The 20,621-nt window shown below is 41.9% G+C and overlaps 1 protein-coding gene across 1 annotated transcript; it reads left to right on the top strand.

Moving 5' to 3' along the window:
- Positions 1–911: 911 nt before the first annotated feature.
- rasa2 (RAS p21 protein activator 2) lies at positions 912–20,405 on the top strand. The gene is made up of 24 exons (XM_076146032.1): positions 912–1,083; positions 3,511–3,634; positions 6,788–6,891; positions 6,982–7,076; positions 9,013–9,089; positions 10,760–10,843; positions 11,056–11,128; positions 11,333–11,409; positions 11,891–11,992; positions 13,663–13,816; positions 14,010–14,158; positions 14,335–14,449; positions 14,865–14,939; positions 15,085–15,208; positions 15,456–15,562; positions 15,901–15,984; positions 16,272–16,349; positions 16,435–16,508; positions 16,629–16,735; positions 16,869–16,951; positions 17,211–17,419; positions 17,587–17,690; positions 17,963–18,143; positions 18,256–20,405. Exons 1-24 carry the CDS (start codon positions 969–971, stop codon positions 18,284–18,286), a joined length of 2,526 nt encoding a protein of 841 aa, XP_076002147.1. The 5' UTR covers positions 912–968; the 3' UTR covers positions 18,287–20,405.
- The last annotated feature ends 216 nt before the right edge of the window (positions 20,406–20,621 follow it).

The following is a 20,621-nucleotide window of genomic DNA, read 5'->3' as shown; positions in this document are numbered from 1 at the left end:
TCAATGACGAGGATCAACCCAGTGTTATCATTACAGGAAAAGCATCTCATAGAGAAAACCAAAATGTAAGTTATTGCATTCCCAAATGGATGAATTGAAGATGAGTAAACAATAATAATAAAACCATATTCTGAGTAATTATGTAGACATAGCATTTCACAATTTGCAGGATACATTTTTAGGCACATGATTTTTTGTATAACTATCAGGAATTTTCCCAGCATTTTCTCTGGTTCCAATTATTAGTCCATATTGATTATTACCACATTTGTGAAATAAGACTTTGATTAAACCTACTGTATGTTGCGTATGGCTGTGCTGTACATGTTGTACTTTTTCAGTCACATGGTCAGAGGCTGCATTGGTAAAAACCAGGCTTACAGTATAGTGTAATGATTATACTATGTAATAAAGAGGAACTTTTAATATTGCATTAAAACAAACAAAAAACACATTGGTAGCTTCAACAACAGACTTTGTTTGAATAAATGGAGGTGTATCACTTACTTACACCATCATTTATTGATTACTCCTAATACACAAATATCTATAACCTAGTGAAGACTTGATTAGGAATCAAACTTTAGGACTTGGGAATTGTCAGTCTTGACTAGGGACTTGCCAGGATTTGAGACTTGATTGTAACAAAATCAAGATTTTGTCCCTCCTCTTTTTTTTCTTTTGCCAAGTATTTCTATTGAAGAAATCATCTAGACAAGACTTAACAATGAGCACACAGTTATAAAAAAAATTGGAGACATAAATAAGCTCCATATGACTGGAATGACGGGTTGCCTGTTCTTAAAATCCTTTCCAATAGTTTTTAGCAGCCAAATCAAACGTTCTGAGGGACATCGGAGGCATTTCTCCAGACGTTTGAAGGTACAAGCGTGTACGGAGCACGCCGTGGGCCGTGACGCGACAGTGGGGCTGGCCTTCCTCCGCTCTGCCTGCATTCATAAACGGATATGATAAACCAACCAGCACTGAATGTACCGGAGCAGCAACAACACTCAGCTTGGACCATGGCGGAAGAAGACGACGCGACGATTCGGATTTTACAGAGCCTGAGGGGCAAAATATGTAAGTTGGAGTAGCCTGTCACGGTTCGTCGTCTTCTCACGGGTTTCTCTCTTACCCGGGTAGATGTGGGCGCGGGGAAGTCGGAGGGGCGCGGCGTGTTATCAACAGCCCGTCCGTCCGCGGTGGGTAGAGAGAAACGGAGCCCGTTCATCTCGCTCCTTCCCTGGCTGCTGCTGCTGCTGCTGCCGCTGCTGGGTAACGTATGTTAGCTTAGCACGCTAGCAGCAGCTACTAGCTCGTTGTGAAGGATTTCATTCATTGAGGAGCGACACACGAACACAAATGAAGCTCGCAGCACCAGCAACGGTTCCAACCCTGCCATTTAAAATGAAAACGTTAATTGAATTTGTCGTTTTGTGTTGACTGGATGCCCTATAAGCTTAAGCTGTGCCGCTAACCTGAAGTTAATAGGCTAGCGACTACCAACCACCTAGGTCCACCATCAGCAGCTCAGTCAACAACTATCAATGCAGACGTTCGCTGGACAAATATTCTTAAATATTGTCAAAGTCGGTGACAGTGTGAAGTTATAAACAAGCACCTGTCACCATTTGCAGGTTAATATGAGCTATTCACATGTGTTTAGTCAGACATGGTTAAATCTCCAAGGTATCACTGCTGGTACATGGTAGTAACTTGTTGGTCAGTGTGCATTGTAAACCCTCATATGGGCTCTGCTGTATGGATATTAACATTTAAAATAGCTGCCGGTTGAATGGTTAAGTTCAGGCTGAGGATCAGGGTCATTTGACACCAGCAAATCTCAGAATCTGCACCTTGATTTGGAGGCAGTTGTCAAGATTTGTTATGATTATTATAAGATACCACATCTGTAATTAAACCGCCAATAATAAGAGATTACTCAATAAGATAAATCACATTCCAGATGTCATACTTGCTCAGATCTGAAGTGTCATATGAAGCTATCACCGACATCGTTTCTGATATTCTAATAACACAAATAGCACTGCTCCAACATTGCGGTTGTACTTGTGAACCATTGGGTGTCACATTGTTGCAGCAGTCATATTAATTGATGTATACCAGTACACCGTCCTTACTGTGTGATAGTGTTTGAGATATTTACTTAAGAATATTACTTTTTAATTAGCCAGTGCATGTGCATCATTTCAAGAGATGAGCATTCTTCGGCCACTGTTTTACCCCCAGAAAACAAAATTCATTTTATATAATTTAGTGAAATGTAGATCACGTCTTGTTTGATCTTGCCTGTATTAAGTGTGTCAAGATCTATATGTATTTACTATAAGGTGAGGCTGCTAGGCTATAAGTATGCAGAGGCCAACAATAATAGGAAGACAAATGTCAGTTTCGCTACTACGAATTAATGAGAACACCATAAGCAGAACAAAATAGAGGAACTATAATGGCATGTAACTCACTGCTCTGTTACGAAACATCATTCTTCCTCGTTCACGCTTTGTCCTTTTTCCTTTAGCCTATGTCATGAAGGTGGCATTCTGTAAAGAGCTATTCCTCTCTAATAAGCAGTGTGTTTACATCCACAGTGTTTTCATTCATTTCCATCTCGATTTACTCCATTGTGAGTATAATTTATCAAAAAAAGTCGTAGAGGCTTAAAAGGACTGAGGAGTTATTACTGAAACAAGAATCTGTGAAATGTTTGTTTTTCATTGGAAATGGCACTGAAGAGATTACGTTATTACGTTATCTTTAATTAGTCACAAAGTACTGTATGTGTTTCAGCAGGTCAACCTGGTCTGAGCTTAGTGACAAGTTGGCTTCATTGGCTATTCCTCGGATTAGCCTCAGACCATTAATAGTGGTTTTTCCTGCTTTCCTTCTTGGCTTAGAGGATCTATTCAAAGTCTATTGATAGCGCTTTGTTTGAGTGACTGCCATGAAGTTCTACTGACCTTTCTGGTCTAATATATCCAACTTAATTTCTGTGTATAGTTTTTTTTTCACGTGTGACAGACATTGCACCTGGCCCCCACACTGTCGTTTGGGTGTGTGCAAGTGTGGAGTGTGTTATATAGGTGTTGTGAATCAGCGCTGCACCGTCGCCAATGGTTATGCTGAGGAAGTCAATGTTTCATGTTTTTTAACCACATATGAGCCTCAAGTCTACTTCAGCTACATCCGCTCTGCAAGTTGCCCACACAAATAGCAGGAGTCAATGTTCCTATTTGAACGTGAGAATATTGAGTGTGTGCTCATCCAAATACTTGAATACTATTGTTTTTTTCTGCTATTGAAATTTTTCATTTGAAATACTTTTCAGTTCACTTGTCAGTCAAATATTTTTTATATAACTGTAGCCTTTAAATGTTAGAAAATGGAGACATTTCCCCATGAATTGCTAGTAGTAGACGTGTGCAGTCTGTGCTTTGGAAACCTTCTGTCATTACGAGTTGCACTGATGTTCTTGTCGTGTCACTGCAGGTGAAGCTAAGAACCTGGGTCCAGTGTCTGGTCCAAATAGGCAACGGGATCTCTGTACATTTTGCACCATAAGTCTAGATCAGGAGGAGGTGTTTCGGACCAAGGTGTTTGACAAAAGCATCAGGTAAGTGAAAGTCTTCTCTGCACTCATTGATCATGCATCATTGGTGTAATCACGAGTATCTACATGTTGGCTTGTGAGGTGAATGGTATAAGTGTAATAAAGCATATTCAACACAAATAGAAATGTGGAATAAAGCAACCATGTCACACCCAGTAAAATCCCCTGATGCACTCAGAAGCCATGTTATTAGATGTGCCTGAACAATCCAACGCACCACCCTTGCCATAAATCCAACCTTTGTGTGGTAGATAATGTCCACTTTTTGTTGACATTGTGTCATAGATCAACCTACTTGTAATTGTTGCAGCCATGTTGGGGTTTTACAGTGGTTCTGTTATGTAAGACTGCTTTGAGACTGCTGTTCTTCTGTCCCCCTCATAATTACGGTATCTCCCTGGCCTGTCTCGTGATCATTCAGTATGGATTGAATCTAGCAACTTTGATTTTGTCACAAGGCACCTTTTCCTCTCTTTGAAATGCCTCACTCAATGAAAACTAGACAAAGCCATTACCTTAATATATTGTTTGGCGTTCTGGTCTTGTTAGAGAGAACATTAAACGGGAAATGTGGGAGGCTCAACATTTCAGAAGTTCAAGTTTAAACAGATCATCTCCCAAAACCTCGTGATGAAAACGGAGATTGAATGACACCAAAGTCTGACGCACTCCTTTTTAGATGTAAGATTATAATGGAAGAAATGCCTTGTTTTGGATCGTCTTTTGATCACCCAAGGAACTGTAAATACATGCCTCAGAATCGGATGTGTGTGTGTGGGGGAATCATTAAGTGGTTGTGCAATTCACTGACACGCCGTTTTCCAAATAGCTACTTACTGTATTCCTGGAGAAGTGTGGGTGGTGGGCATCGGGAACTTTATCTTTCCTCCTTCAGCAATACATATCTTGCTATAAACATGGGCCTGCCTTCTCTAGCTATTTCACAACAGACTTTTGCTCACCTCATTTCAGCGCTGTTCAAAGGGCTTTTACAGTGAGGAAGTGTGTCCTCCCACGCTCCACTGTCTCTCCCTCCCTCCCTCTCCCGCTCTCTCTCTCTGCCATTCTCAACTACCTCAGCCTCTGTTCACGAAACATCTTGAAAATCACTCAAATTTGGCCCACGGTACGTTTCCATATAATGGTTAACTCACAGTTATTGTGCTCCTCTTCCTAATTGTTTAAAGTCACAAAGGTAGTGTGGAAGCTCTAATTGCGGCTAAGCCCTTGGATAGAGCAGGCATGTTCAAACACTGGAGTGGTTCTACCTAACCACCTCAGATTATTTGGAAGCAAGGACAACAGCAGAAGGGAAGGTAATACAGTGGGTGTATGTTTCAGCGTGCACAGAATGGGGAGGCTACAAGTGCATAATTCCATGCGATATTGAGAAGGATGCGTGGGTGTTCACATAGCACTAGATGTGTTGCCCAAACCCTCTCTGCAGCAGTGTCATGCAAGACATTTCACCATCCAAGATGAATAAATTACAGAGGGAAGCGGCAACGCAGGGATTAAAGGGCTTTATGATCAAGTTCTCCCAATGCCAGCTAAGCATTTATATAAATATGTGTGTTTGCAAAATAAATAGATGGAGTCAATCTTTGGTTTGAGCGCTCAAACTGTCAACTCCAGTAATGTTTAAAGCTATTTTATGCCAAATAAATTGACCTCTCTAACTGTATGAACTCTACTGACCCAAACTGACATTAAAGTAAAAGTGTTTGAAGTTGTAGGCATGGAAAAAATGGTTAATCCAATACAACTGTTAGACCTTTGTTCAGTCTGTTTGGGACAGGTGGTCCATCTGCAGCCAGCATGTACGTGGAGGTAGTGCTTAACCTACAATCGGCTATGTCAGGTCAAGCTGTCCAGCTCTTGGTCTGGTCTTGGTAGTGATGTAGTCATGTTGGCAGAGCTGAGTGGCACAGATGCTTGGACCCTGTTTGTGAGTGCCAGCTCCTACAGGGCAGTCAGTCGTGTGCGGAGCAGAAGAGCTCTAACCCCTTTGCTTGCTAGCCAGGCTAGTTTATATTTAGCACATGTTGTTTAATGATTGCTGATGCAAGGTGCTGTCCTGCCTTTGGTATTTTTTACCTCAGATGTTGCCAGTTTAATGAAGGCAGAATACATTTTTACATAGAGTATTGTCCCGTGGTGGCTCCTATAGACTTCCTGTAGTGGACATCATTTTCACGAGACAAAATTTCACCCCTAAGTGTGATACCTCTTTGATCCCAGATGGAACTTCTCAGACCTTCACAAAGCTGTGCTATCAGCGATCTTTCTTGTTAGTTTAGGACATAGTTGATGTTTTTTTATTTGCTCTGGCTCCCATTTCACAGGTAATTGCTGTAGTATTTTGTGCTACTAAATATACTACATATTTGATACTATATTTGATACTGTAAGATAGAAGATTGAGGAAAATCACAGGAATGGTGGAGAAGAGAATGGACAGCGAAGGTGACAGGTTTAAACCTACACTGTAAGAACATTCTGCCCAACCCCACTGAGTCAGAGGGCCACCCTATGCTGTCCACCTTCTGCTGCCTTTTTGCTTTCACAGGAAATGAACACAATGCCCTGGTCTGAATATTCAACATAAATACATTCAGAAATATTATTATTCGGAAACACAATGACAGGTTTATCGTGTACAAAGTGTATTGTATTCTCTTTAAATCCTTTGTTAAAAACATCACCATGCGTTGATGAAATTACCTCAAGAACTTAACTGCATGAAAAGGTTAGAAAAACAGCTGTGATTTGTATGAGAGTAGGACATTATTTACAGTTAAACCTTTTAAACAAATCAATTCCTAAGAGGTGAAACTAATTCTATCCAATGGTACACAGACAAAAAACATTAAGGACACAATAAATAGTAAATAACGTGATTTGGAGATTGAATCTTTGATCTTTTTTGCTTAGTTTTAAGAACATGGATCTGAAGAGATGGTTATGCTTTACATCACTGTTACACTTAAAGTTGGATAACATTGGCTGATGTTGCACAAGTGAGGAATAAGCATACAGATAATTGATGAGGCGTGGTCATGTGCATGCTTGTCGGTGACTGTACATTCACAAACCTATAGAACATGACCTTGCAGTCTTGTTCATTACTCAACACCTCTCTGCCTTTATTTACAGCCCTTTCTACGGCGAGGACTTCTACTTTGAGATCCCACGTCCATTTCAGTGTTTATCCTTCTACGTTTATGCCAAGAGTGTTTTCCAAAGGGACCTACCAGTTGGTAAGTCAGTTGGACACATGCACCGCATTATATGTTCTTCTCTAAATGGATAACTTGTAGTCAGGTGCATGTGTTTGTTTGTCTTTTTAGGCAAGGTGTCTATCCGGAAGGAGGACTTGTGTAAATACAGTGAGAAGGAGCACTGGTTCAGCCTTCAGCCAGTAGATCCAAACTCAGAAGTCCAGGTAGGTTCTGCTACACATGCTTTTAATCATGAGCCACATAGACTTTAAAATGTTGTGCCCCAACTGTGTACATGTGAATGTACACAGTTGGGGCACAGGGACAAACTGAGTCAAAGGGACAAACTGAGTGACTGCGACCAACCACACCAAGCAAAGATATGTTGAACTGACGAGACAATGTAACCGTGGAGACTCATATCAGTGTTGCTATTGTGATGATCTCACATAGGCGGTTTTTACTGGATGACAGCATTCCACTGTACTAGTAGTTGCATGAAAGTGGGGAGACACAGGAGGAAAACAAAACAAAAAAGTGGGGGAATTCCCTCACCTGTTCACCAGCTGTCACCACCAAGTTTCCCTCCTCTCCACAGTCACCTGAATCATTCAATGGCCTGGTGCTCAGATTCCGCCATCTAATGTCATGCAGCCCCTACCAGCGACCCCATCAGCCTCTCAACCAGCCTCAGTTCCTGCAGCTATCTCTCTACCCCCTGCCTCTGTCCCCATAGCAGTCTGTCCACCAGTGTCCACCAGTCTCTACTCTATCAGCATAGTCAGCCTCTACAACATGATGCAGAAACTCATTGAAAGGAATCACTACATCGAGGAGCAGCAGGTTGAGGAGTGATCTCCCCCCCCCCCACCCTCTGTCCCTGCACCAGTCTATCCACATTCCTTCACTCAGCTCTAGCAGTTGACTGTCCACTGGCCTCAGTAAGGACGGACAAGCACATGTATAGGAGATGTTGGCAAGGTAATGAGGAAGCTTATGAGGAGGAGTCCATTCATCATCTCAGACCCTGTGGCAAAATCAAGGATCCAAGGCAGATGTGGACAATGGGATGAGGAAGACACCACATCAAACAGATAAAGGAGCAGTAGGTTAAGGAAGAGTGTGTCTACCATCCTTTAGCAACCATGTTTAGGACATGCTGGACATCTTCAAGTTGTCAAAACTATAGGTATTCGATTGAAAATGCCAAACGGGAATTCATTGGAACATTTAGTACGAGTCTGTAGGAAAGTCGTGAAAGACTGAACTCTTACTCATCTGCTCAACAATCAGACCTGATTTTTTTTCTCTAACTAAGGAAATCTGCAGTGTTAACTGAAATGGCTTGTTGGTCTGGTTTCTGACTGAATCATGATTATGAACTGTGTTAGCTTTGTTCTAGACAAACTTAATCATTACTCCAGAACTTGGCTTGTTAGAAATAACATAAGTGACAATTAGCTGATTATTTTTGGTCAGTTAGATCTTCTCTAGGTACTTAGCGTTATATTGACTGAAAGGCCTATCTTGCAACAGGAATTGTTTGTCACCTCGGTGTCAAATTGTAGAGGCGGAGTGCAAGTCTGTGGGCGTTTGGTTTGGTTTCTCTCTCTCTTGTGCTCTTTCACACTTCCGAAGGCGAGGCAGGCAGCCTTTACCACATCCAACCCCGTTAAGATCTTCGCTGTTCACCAATTTCACAGCTGCTCTTCATCGCACTGTGGCTTCTCCGTTAACCTGAAATGACACAAAGCAAGAGACCCAAACCAAAATTGAAGGACTCCAAAGAGTTCCTCTCTATCTCATAACTTTAGTCTTCTAGGCGAAATAGAAAGGTTGGTTATCAGTAATAAAATCAATCAGTATATCTGGAAACAGATTGCAGGATGTTGTTTGTGATTGAGGGAGAGATACTGCACGTCTCTGACTCTCTGCTTCCTCTGTTATAGGGGATTTAGCCACGTGTTACATCCTCGCAAAAAAGTTGAACTCAAACTGTCCACTGCATCAAACTCAAGAGGGAACACAGATCCTCATGCATTAAAATAGATTTGTAATTTAAATACATTTTGTGGGTTTAACTAAATGAAGGCAGGACACATCATCACTCAGGCCGCAGTATATTTGAAAAGTAAACTGAGTTCTTGTCATGTTTGACAGGGTAAGGTTCACCTGGAGATGCGCCTGAATGAAGTGATCACAGAGAATGGCTCCGTATGTCAACACTTACTAGTCCGGTGAGTACTTGCCGTCTCTTAACACCTGGTGATGTTCTAAGAATTGTCTACTCAGACTCTTCTGTCAGACTACCTCTGTCCTTTGCTTTGTTTGCTTCTCCTGCCAGCCAAGTGTGTTCTAATCTGTTTACCTCTATCATAATGAACTACAGGGTGTTTAATGTCAAGGAATAATTGAAAGGTTGTGGATCTTCCCCAAACCACATGAGTGACTCACCTGGTCTAGGATCAAATCTAGCTCGTCCTTTGATTACTTTTGTGTTTTCCCCAACTTACAACATTAGCCAAAGGAATGATGAAGCCCCAAGCAGAGAAACTGTCCAATCATTAATTTCTTCATCATTTATCCCTGGCCTGCTGTGTGACCATGAAGTGTTGGGACCTTGGTAGTAGCACAAAGGTCAGGTCAAGTCTCTGCAGCAAGCAACCAGAAAGTAATCATATTTTTTGAAAGAACCAGACTAATAAGATCCCACTTTTAGCTCTTGTTTGTCATTTGAGATAATTACTTTGATCTCCTCCAGTTTACAGATTTAACTTATTTTGATATGTTTAAATTCACCCAGTCATTATAGGATTAGGTCAATCATATGCTTATGACAATGTGAGACCTCATGTCGTTTATGTTTCTCACCCCATTCATACTTGGAGTGTATGGTAGTGAAGAGGAAGTGATGGCATCTCGACAGGAAGCCTGTGCTTCTCACACTGCAACCACTGTGGTTTTTCTGTTGGCGTCATTCACTGTGTCACTCAGATTGTTTGTCACCTGCTTGCAGTCTGCGCTCGCCATATGCGTGTACATGATGCAAGTAACACGCTGTTTCTTCATCCGCCTGTCCAGATCAGAGGGCGAAGTTTAGATCAAAGGGCCCAAGCTGACGTCTTTCACAGTTTTAGCTGTCAGTACTTCTGCATGACATTCTTACAAGAGCTCCGGTTAGAGAATGAGCAGTCACTAGAGATGATCAGAGACAGGCTGGGTGCAATAAGAAAGAGATGCAAGAGAGACTACAGGGAATATTGTCATGACTCCATGGAAGATGATACACAAACATCCTCTTGCTTACCTTCTCCCCCTGGCCTCACTTAGTGATGGGGCTCCATTTATACTTAGTCCCTGGGGACTCCTTGTGAGCACATCCTGTTTGGGCTGCCTGCAGTGTGTTTGTCACCTGAAACACCTGTGAAGAAATGACGGACATAAGAGCAAAGTACAACTACTAAATAGATGTAGCATCTTATATGATCAATTTATACTGCTTTTATGTTGTTGTGAATCCAATGGATTAAATCTGTCTCCTCATTAAGAATTGGACAAGGCAGTGATAAAAATGTGATTCTGAACAGTAAAAGAATTAATTATTGTGTAATTATACTGGGCAAAGCTAAAGCAGAGGACAAATATTGCAGTTTGCAACAAACATACCCATAACAATCAGTTTGGTAACTTTCTATGAAGCTATACAGTGAATAAATATAATATATTTGTAATTTTTATAGCAGTAATCTAATTCCCACTTAGGCATCTGTTCAACAAAAGTTATTTTGCATTTATGCTTTGAAGTTACAATGTCATCACGCTAAAGGTCATTTTTAATGTTGTTCCCTGTGCAGTCACTCTATAAAATTCTTCCCTTCCTGTTTCTTTGTGCCCCCCCCCCCCCCAGGATAATAGAGTGCCAGGGGCTGCCTTTAATCAGTGGACAGAACTGTGACCCCTATGCAACTGTGTCACTTGTTGGACCTGCCAGGTAAAGCTTTTATTTCTACTGACAAAGAGGTCTGCTCAGCTTCATTCATGTTTGTCAAAGAAATTAGTTCAGTAAAATGTTTTTGAGGTTCTGTCATTGTTACACAGTACTTAGTGGGAACTTCTACTAGTGTACAGCTGAGAATGTTTTGCTGACTGTGGGTAATTTAAAAAACAAATCAATTTTAGAGTTTATGTGGTTTGTTTGCTCAGGTCTGACCAAAAGAAAACAAAGGTAAAGAAGAAAACCAGCAATCCTCATTTTGAGGAGACCTTCTTCTTTGAGGTAAGTTATAAAATTGCATATTTCACTGTTGAGCTACATCACAGATGTGTGGAGTTCTTGGCCACATAACTCTATTTTGGTAATGTTGCTTCCACTACAAAAGGAAGCAAACACAATTTCCTTGTAAGCCTTTAGACCGTTTGTTGGAAAGCTGTAGCAGTGGGCGGTAGAGATGCCTGATCTGGTTGCCGTGTTCATCCTCAGGTCTCAAGGTCCAGCAGCTACTCGAAAAAGTCTCACTTCCAAGTGGAAGAGGAGGACATTGAAAAACTGGAGATCAAGTAAGTTTTATTTTTGGCTCCCCCTCTCATCCTCCTCTCTCGCTCTGTTTCCCCCTGTATGGTTCTGACAGAAGTGAAATCATTTCCTAATTACTTGAGGTCCAAAAAGTAAATTTGGTGTGTTCTGACTACTGATAGAGAGCCTTGGTTTCTGGTTAAGGATATGTGGGGGCTTCCGTCACAGTGGACTCATAGCTCACTGGGTAAGACTAGACAGATTCAAAGGTAAACACTCACGCATGGTTTTTGAGGTTTGAATTTGAGGTGGTGTCATTGCACGGGTTTTGTATTGGCTTTTATGAGCAGGTAAGTGCCTCTCAATAATCAAACCTTTTCCCTTTTCCCATGGAGGTTGGGTGGGTATGTGGTTGTGCTCAGCGTTAAGCAGCCAAGGCGTATCACAGCTGATGTACCTTGCAGTCAGACATATTTTACTGCCCTATGTTCAAACTTGAATTAAAGTGTTCCTCTACCTTTGCAGAGTGGATTTGTGGAACAATGAAAATCTGGCTCAGGATGTGTTCCTCGGAGAAACACGGGTACCTGTCAAGATCTTGCGGAACGACCACATGCATAAAGCCTGGTAAGGACCTGCCAGAAGAAAGTCTTTAATTATCCCTTTATTATCTACTTTCTGTTAATCTAACAGACGATTAAATGCTCCAGTGTGTTTAATAGAACCTAAATATATCAATACACCTCATTATGCCAGTACCTTGATACTTTTGTAGTACATATAACAGTGTAGCAGACTAGAGGTTACATTTAGGTTGAGAGGAAGGATAGTCTGCACATTTTAAAAGGTCTTATTTGATTTTGTTCACCTCAGGGAAACAAAGCAGACTAGTACTACTGCAGTATGGGTAAATGTTGTTATCTCACATACTTAAATCCTGTTTTCCTCTCCTCTACTGTCATGGGTGCTTTAAGATGAACAGGGCAGATAGTGAGACATAAGCACCGCCAATCTCTGTGTTTATTGCACACCAGAAACTGACGCAGACATCATGGCCCAGTGGCCTTCCTCTTAGAACTAGATCAGATCTGCCCACATCGGAGGTGGAGCCTCTCGATTTGTAGTCTTTGTGTTTTGGAATTCAGCCCTGAACACATCCATCAGGAAGACGAGTTCCTTGTTCTGCTCCCAAGGTTTTCTGTGTCATCAGACTGTTGATCATTTTCCTAGATTTCTCGGTGTTCAGCAGCTTTTCTCCCTTGTGTTGTGTGGGTGTTTCCTAGCTGTGCGTCAGTGTAGGCGATATGGGTTTATGCCAGATAGCAATCTGTTAGTACATGAGGGCTGCGAGTTGAGTGCGTGGGTGGCTGTTTGCACGGTGACAGTACCTCATGTCCTGTGTTGACGCGGGAAGTCTTCTAAGCAGCACAGATTATTCATCATCATGAAATCAGTACAGGTGATTTGTTGACAGCTTCACAGAAGCATATCTGTGTCTGTGCGCTATTATTCAAGCGTTTTGTGGAAAAACAGGCACTGCAGCACCTGCATGTTCTGTGCGCCATCTACTGGGTGATATGGAGACGTGCAGGCACCAAAATGAGAGCAATATATATACATCCAAAATCTATCAGGGACACCAGTTTGCCCACATTGTGGCCCAGCAGCACTTAAATGGTTACTTATGAGCTTCAGTCTGTAAGAAAACATGTTCTGCTCTTCTCTGGATGTACTTCACTGTTCTCTATCTATCTGTCACGTGCGTACTTTGATGTTCCTTGAGGTGAGACCAAAGACAAATTTAAAGCCCCGGTTGGAAAATAATATTTGGTTTTATTGTCTTGTAAACTGCTTTTCTGCTGCATTCTCCCCTCTGGGTTTTCTGTTCTTTTGTTTGCCTGTTGTCCAGTTGCCATCTAAATGTGTGAACACAAAGTTCCAGCTTGGCAGCCAAAAGCATTCAGGGGGAATGATGAATTATTTTACAAGACACTTTTACGCTTGCAGATTAAAAGTGTAGGCATACAGACAACAATTGTAGGAGTGTGAATTTGTTTTCACAAGCATCTAAAATGGCTGTGCTATAAAAGCGTCATAGTGCCGCACATTTTGTTTCATTTGTTTCAATTGTAGCAATCACAGGTTTGGTGTCTATGTATGGACTTTCACAAAAGGCACTACAGTTAAATCACATGACATCCACACACATGGAGTTTTGACTTATTTCACCCGTTTCTTGGGGGTTAAGAATATTTTCACACTAAAATGAGGGACGCTCGTCTCCTTGTGGTTGACAGGTATCTCCTCCAGCCTAAAGGGAATGGCAGCAAGTCTAAATCTGACGATCTGGGGTCCCTGCGTTTGAAGCTGACCTACATAGAAGACACAGTGCTGCCATCTGCCTGCTACAAGCCACTCTGCAACCTGCTGCTCAAATCCCCAGATGTGAAGGTGAGACAGCTGTTACACCTACAGCACATCGGCTTTCAACTCAACTCTGGCACAATGGGATGTTAATGAGTTGTAATCGTCCCTGTTAAATGGAATCAAAATACATACAAACAACATTCTTAAGTAGTGCATTTTCTTCTACTCTCTTTGTTTGCATTATCCAATCAATCGATGGACTATTTTACTTTTTCAGCCCATCTCAGCATCAGCAGCTCACATTTTAGGGGACATCTGCAGAGAGCGATACGAGGCGGTTCTGCCCACGGTTCGACTGCTGCTCCACAACAATCGCTTTGTGTCTTTTGTCTCTGCTGTGGCAGCACTAGAGCTGGAGAACACCCAGTGAGTACACACACACATACACAATAGCCACGCAGTAGTGTCTATGTAGACCCATAAGTACAAGTAACACTATTTATATATTGGAATGCATAGTAATATGTCAGTATTATTTCACCATAGGACATGAAGAAGGAATCTAGCTGATGTTGTGTTATCATATTTGTGTGTCCAAACAGGGAGGCCAACACCATATTCCGTGGTAACTCCTTGGCAACACGCTGTATCGATGACATGATGAAGATTGTGGGCAAGAATTACCTGACCGTTACTCTGAAGCCGGTTATTGATGAGGTAACAGAAACAATTACCAACACGTGCATCCAATATACGTGTCAGGGTGCCAGTGAATTATGAGGTCATTACGGAATGTGTTATTTTTAGTGGGAAATGTGGTGAGCTGGAAGTCCTCATGGAACAATCTGTGACTGAGTGTGGGCTTTCTCCCCCCTCTTCTCATCGATTTCCTGCCAGCTGTACTCGCAAATAATTAATACAGTCATTTGTTTCATCACCCGTCATTGTCGCTGTTAATTTTGGCCGGCCTGCGCCTCTCAGTGTTAAACATGTGCTGTATTATTCATCTGTGAGATAAGGTTACTGTTTTAAATGGCTTTTGGATGCAGAGTTCATTGGTGTGACATGTTTAATGACAGAATGCGGTGCTCAGCCTAATCACTTTTACATTTTGTCTTTAATCCTTTTGTAGATTTGTGACTCTAACAAAACATGTGAGATTGACCCTAATAAACTAAAGGAAGGCGACAACGTGGAGGTTAACAAGGTAACTGCATTTTCTTCCTTCTTCCAGTTGTAATATTGTTATTTTTTAATGTATCTTGGCGATGGAGTTATAAAATAGAATCTAATCTAATCTAATGGTGTCATGAGTTGTGGGCAGGTTTTACTGATGTTCTCTCTCTCTGCAGGAGAACCTTCAGGGATATGTGCAGAAAGTCTTCTCCTCTATCACCCAGTCCAGTGCCAGCTGTCCCCCACTTATGTGTGATATCTTCAGGTCACTGAGACACTTGGCCTGCAAACGTTTCCCAGGTGAACACTACAGACGGTAAACGAGAGACGACCACTGCGTCACTGAATCTGTGCAGCCGCCGGAGGTCACGATTCACTTCGCTTTAAAGAAACTCATTAAAAATCAGCCTGTGGTCAAACTTGAGTCAGTCTGATGGATGGTTTAGTTTAGAACATGATGAGAACTATTCCCAGGAATCTGTTCCTTTATGGCGGACAGCATATTGATCCTACCTGTGTTTTTACACACCTTGTCTTTCTCTCACAGCTGATCCACACGTGCAGTACTCGGCGGTCAGCAGCTTTGTGTTCCTGCGGTTCTTCGCTGTCGCTGTTCTTTCGCCGCACTCCTTCCAACTCCGTGCCCATCACCCTGTAAGTGTACAGGTTCGTCTGTCAAACACTGTGGTTTGTCAGGCATAGAGGCATAGAGGCATAGCAAGATGCTTTGATAGTCACTTGTTAGAAAACAAAGCAAGCATTGAAACATTGAAGCTCATTTAAAAATTTTCATTCTAATACATACATTTAATACTCCAGTTATATGTGAAGATCTGTTATTTGGTGTTATACGGTATATCCATGCTATGATGTAATTTAATTACATTGGACACTGATGCTGCTGCTGCTTGGAAATAGATTAAAAGGTGACAGACTTAATTCATGACACACATGTTCCACACGTTGTTATTGTCCATTTTCTGTCATTCTAGGATCCAGAGATTTCCCGCACTCTCACTCTCATCTCCAAAACCATCCAGACTCTTGGCAGCTGGGGTAGTTTGTCTAAAAAGCTGGTAAGAGTTCTGTAGCAATACTGACAGATTCTCCGTGTGGTCACATAATAGGTCACATAAATAAACCTGTAACACGTGACCCAGACCTCTGTGTTTAGAGACAAAGCAAAGAGACAGAGACAAATGCTGCGTCCATTCTGCAGTGTCGTGGTTTAGAAGCAATTAAAATCATGTGGCATTGATGCAACCTTGTTTAGGCCTGAACTGACAGTGAGCATTGCTGTATACAATGTATGGAGCATTTGACATTTTTTATATATTAACTGAAATGTTTTCTGTCTCTTCAGTCTAGTTTCAAAGAAACCTACATGTATGACTTCTTCAAATCATTCCAAGAAGACAAGTGTATTGAAAAAGTAAAAAAGGTAAGCTGTTCAAAGGTTAATAGAATGTTAAATGTAATGCTTAGATCATTTAGTGTTGTGTTAACTCCGTCAAATATCTGTGCAGTTTCTTGATGAGATCTCCTCCAACATCAACAAGGAGTCCTGTGGCTTTGAGGACGCAGTGGTTCTTAAGGAGGGGTAAGAAGGCCAAAGAGTCACATTTACACTCTGCAGAGCCTTGATCAGCAGACCGGGAAGTCAAATCAGTAATATTAGTCAGTAACAAAGATATGATAGCATTCACGTTTGTGTTTACAGGGAGGTGCAGAAACGAGCGCAGGGGAGAAAACGCATTGGCAAGAGAAACTTTAAAAAAAGGTGGCTCAGGGTGACCAACAGGGAGCTCTCCTACCACAAACATCGAGGTGAGAGCTGTGATAGTGTTTCCTCTAACTCGGGAACGTTAGTAACAGCTTTTGTAGCAGCTGTGCTTTTGTGTGAAAAGTGTCTCTACCGCTCGTCTCTGTGCGTTTTGACATCAAGACTTCTCCTTTCCAGGGAAAGAGGCCCTCTGCACCATCAGTGTCAAAAACATTCAGGCAGTGGAGAAACTGGATGAAAGTGCCTTTAACCGGAAAAATGTAAGCCAACTCCCCTCAGACTCCTCCCACTTACCTCTAATATGGCTGCATTGTGTAAGAAGTTGACTTTATTATTATTAATAGGCGTTTGGGTTTGTTTCCTGTTTGTTGACCCTGTGATACATTTTAGATGTCATACCACTTTTGAACTTAATTTTAAACTTTTAGCCAGAGGTTGATAAAGATGAGATAATGTCCATGTCCTCAAGAGTGTCTGGGTAAATACCTGTTCTGTATCTTTGCATCTCCTCTGTATCAGATGTTTCAGGTGGTCCATGCAGAGAAGCCGCTGTATGTCCAAGCAGGAAACTGCGTGGAGGCCAGTGAGTGGTTGGAGGTCCTGGGCCAAGTCAGCCGCTGCAACGAGGGACGCCTCACCACTTTCCATCCATCAAACTACACAGCGGGAGCCTGGCAGTGCTGCAAAAGTCAGAACAGCAGCGCGCAAGGCTGCAAACCCTGCACGGTGTGAGTCTCTCTCCATGTCATCACCTGCAGAGCACACAATCACATCTGATTCACAGTTTGAGCTCCCGACATCTTTTACCTTCTTGTTAGATACTCCAGTCTGTTGATTTAATGTTTTACCGGACTAACATGGCTTCCCCTCCTGTTTCTGTTCTGTTCCGTTTCAGCACCATACTGGCCAATCTGCAGTTAGACATAGACTGCGACCGGGAAACGGAGAGAATTTTCTCACTTCTCTCTTCAAACGATGCCAAGCTTCAGAACATGGAGGGTCAGTGTGTGATCCTCTGAAATGTCAAGAAAAAGCTTTGTTGGTCAAACTATCTCTCAATAAGCTGCTCCTCAATTACTGCCTACCTTATTCACAATGATGTCAGAATGTTTACCAGTCACACTAAGTGCTTTAACAATCCAGATTGATGATAGTTGAATCAACATCTTAAAAATCAACGTATCTTTACAACCCATTACACTCATTTTGGGGATATTCCATGAAATGACGTTGTGTGTGTGTGTGTGTGTGTGTGTCTGTCCTGTCCTCAGATGCGTGTGCCAGTATGGCGGTGTACCAGGGCCCTCAGCGGGAGCAGGAGGATTACTCCAAGTTCACTATTCAGGAACCCAAAGAGACCTTTCAGACCATCAAACAGCTCCGCAACATCATGGAGGAACTTCAGAGGCAGCACAACATCAGGAGCGACCTCCCGGCACAGTACGGCAGCCTGTAAGTGGGGAATGCTGTGATCGCTCAAATGACGCTACAAACACACACACACACACACACACACACACACGCAATCATCACACACCCATCCTGATTATTCTTTGTGTTTCAGGGACAACCCCATAGTGGGGAAAACGTCCTAACCAGGGTCGGCAGTTATGGCCTGAAGCTGCCATGGCAACAGGTGGAAAGACGCTACGTACAGCGGCACAGTGACACATGGGTGTCCTATAGGAGGCCCGGGTGGCGCCCCAGGGAGACGCCCCCCCACAGTGTGTCAAGGAGAAGAAAGATTGATGCACCCCGACCTCTAAAAGTCATTAGTCCACTACAGCAGTGACAGCCTAAGAATGGGGAATCAAACCAGCTTGTGAGCCTTTCCTGATCTCTGATTGGTCCTCCTAAAGACGGACCAGTCAGGTGTCTTTTTGTCCCTTTGGGAAGTTTGCTGCCTCGTCTTATCCCTTCCCTTTCACACACATTTCGCCTCTTTCCCTGTTCTTAATTTATGCAGTGTCATTGTCTTCTCGTTGCTCATAGCTGTGTGGGGAAAGGCATCATTAGACGGCGTGTGTGAATAGGCTGCTATTTTTTTATTCACCCATTTTTAAATCTGAAGCAGTAATGATGCTTTCACAATCTTTTAATCTTCTGATGTCCTGACAGCAGACATTGATAATCAGCGTCCCCTCCGGCCTCTCGGGGGGTCGACCTCCGTTTTTTTCGCCCCCCAGACAATTTCATCTTTCTCTTTCTGAACAAATAATATTTTAGAGTGAAATAGATGAAACTGACCTGCCTTACTCTGATGGATGTTTAAAGGATTCTTTCACATGAAATGCTGAGGGAATGATGCAGAAGCACTTTAAATATCTGGAGCATTCCAGATGGAAACGATTAGATACGTGGTATCAGCTTTCTCTATTTGGATCAGTTACATGATCTCCAGTACGTTCACCTTTCATTCCTGTAAAATAACATTTAGAGCCTGTAGATTTTAATATTTTTTCTTAACCAAAGACAATTTCATAGGTTTGACTTGAAAACATATTAATGTATTTTGAATACAAATGTTTTAAAAATGGGAACAAATTATATATATATTTGGTTTATGTGTACCATTTTTTTTTTGCTAACGTATACTTTACTTTTTAGTGATTAAGGCAAGCAGATCGCATGTGTCCAGTTCAGAATCTTGATAGCACATGATTGTTGTGTAGAGTTGTATTTCCCTGTGATTGTGAATTGTGTTATTGGTACAGTGTACATCAGATCGATGCTGTCATGGTCAGAGCATAAACATCACAACATATCTTGTAGACTCATGTGCCAGTGTCAGTGATGGAGGAAGATTCCCAACAAAAACCCTGGTGTTCCCCCGAAATCAAGCCAGACAATCCTAGCAACAATCTGACGAACACCAAGCTTCATACGGACACACAGATTCCGACACACACCCACACACACATTCACTCCAGCTTTTGTTTTAGAAAACCTGGTCATAATGTGGCATTCTGTGGTTTTAACGTTCAGCTGACTGACACACACACACACACACACACACACACACACAGGTACTTAAACCTGCTGTATTTTTACACTTTAGTCCTGAGATTGACCTTAAAATCCTGAGAATATTCTGAAGACAAGTCGGAAAGAAGTCAATAGTTTAAAAAAAAATTACTTATCAACTCTAAAATACATTTTATAACTTTTCCTATTTGGCCCTCATTTTCTTCACAACAGAACTGAACGCATCAGTTTGACTTTTAACTTTGGTTTTGTGATTAGCTGTATTTTGCATTATGTTTTACCATTTATGCCAATTTGAACAATGAAGCGTCTTAAAAGATACAAAAGAAAACTTGAATTAATATTAAAAAAAGTGAAACATTTATTGCTGATAATACAGGGTTAATGATGTGTTTTATGTTTTGCTTGTGGAAAGTTGTTGTCCTTGGTCCATCATATATTTCTAACATGCATGTCTTGTATATTTAACGGTATATTTTTCTAGGAAAATGTTTTGTATCTTTTTTTTTTTTTTACACTGTAATGACTGGTTATACTGGTGCGGTACCTTGTTCCTGTCCTCTGTGCTCCTTTAAAGGCTGACTGCTTTTGTTCCTGTCCCTGAGCGTTACATTACATTTGCATATGTACTGCGTAGCTGTGCTCTGCTAAACCTGCAGCTGTTGATAGTTGATGCAGTGTTACTGAAGTGGATATTGTGTGTATGTGTGTGTGTGTGTTAATGGCCCACAGAGCTGCAGCTGGCAGTGACCATGCTTACATGCGGGCTATTGCTGAAATGGAACCAAAACAAAAGAACTATCTATCTGGACCGAGTGAGAGCCAAACAAATCAAATGAAGTCTGCATGTCAGCGTCGTTGCTAGTTGTGCTGTGAGTTCAAAGCCTTGGTGTCCCTCGGTGGTGTACTCGTTTGTGTAAGAAGGTACAGTAAATGTGTTTGTTT

Source organism: Genypterus blacodes, unplaced genomic scaffold, assembly GCF_046128005.1.
Source record: "Genypterus blacodes isolate CSIRO-AG114 ecotype Tasmania unplaced genomic scaffold, CSIRO-AGI_Gbla_v1 ptg000032l_1, whole genome shotgun sequence".
In the NCBI taxonomy this organism is placed as follows: Eukaryota; Metazoa; Chordata; class Actinopteri; order Ophidiiformes; family Ophidiidae; genus Genypterus; species Genypterus blacodes.
Note: the sequence above shows the minus strand (reverse complement) of the source record. Positions and strands in the feature narration are given on the sequence as shown.

What these genes read in the sequence shown, in the direction of transcription:
- rasa2 (XM_076146032.1), top strand. Translation starts at nt 969, where the DNA reads ATGATAAACCAACCAGCACTGAATGTACCGGAGCAGCAACAACACTCA. An exon ending in TGAAGCCGGTTATTGATGAG is followed by an intron (nt 14,450 to 14,864) that starts GTAACAGAAACA and finishes ATCCTTTTGTAG; the next exon opens with ATTTGTGACTCTAACAAAAC. An exon ending in GGCTGCAAACCCTGCACGGT is followed by an intron (nt 17,420 to 17,586) that starts GTGAGTCTCTCT and finishes GTTCCGTTTCAG; the next exon opens with CACCATACTGGCCAATCTGC.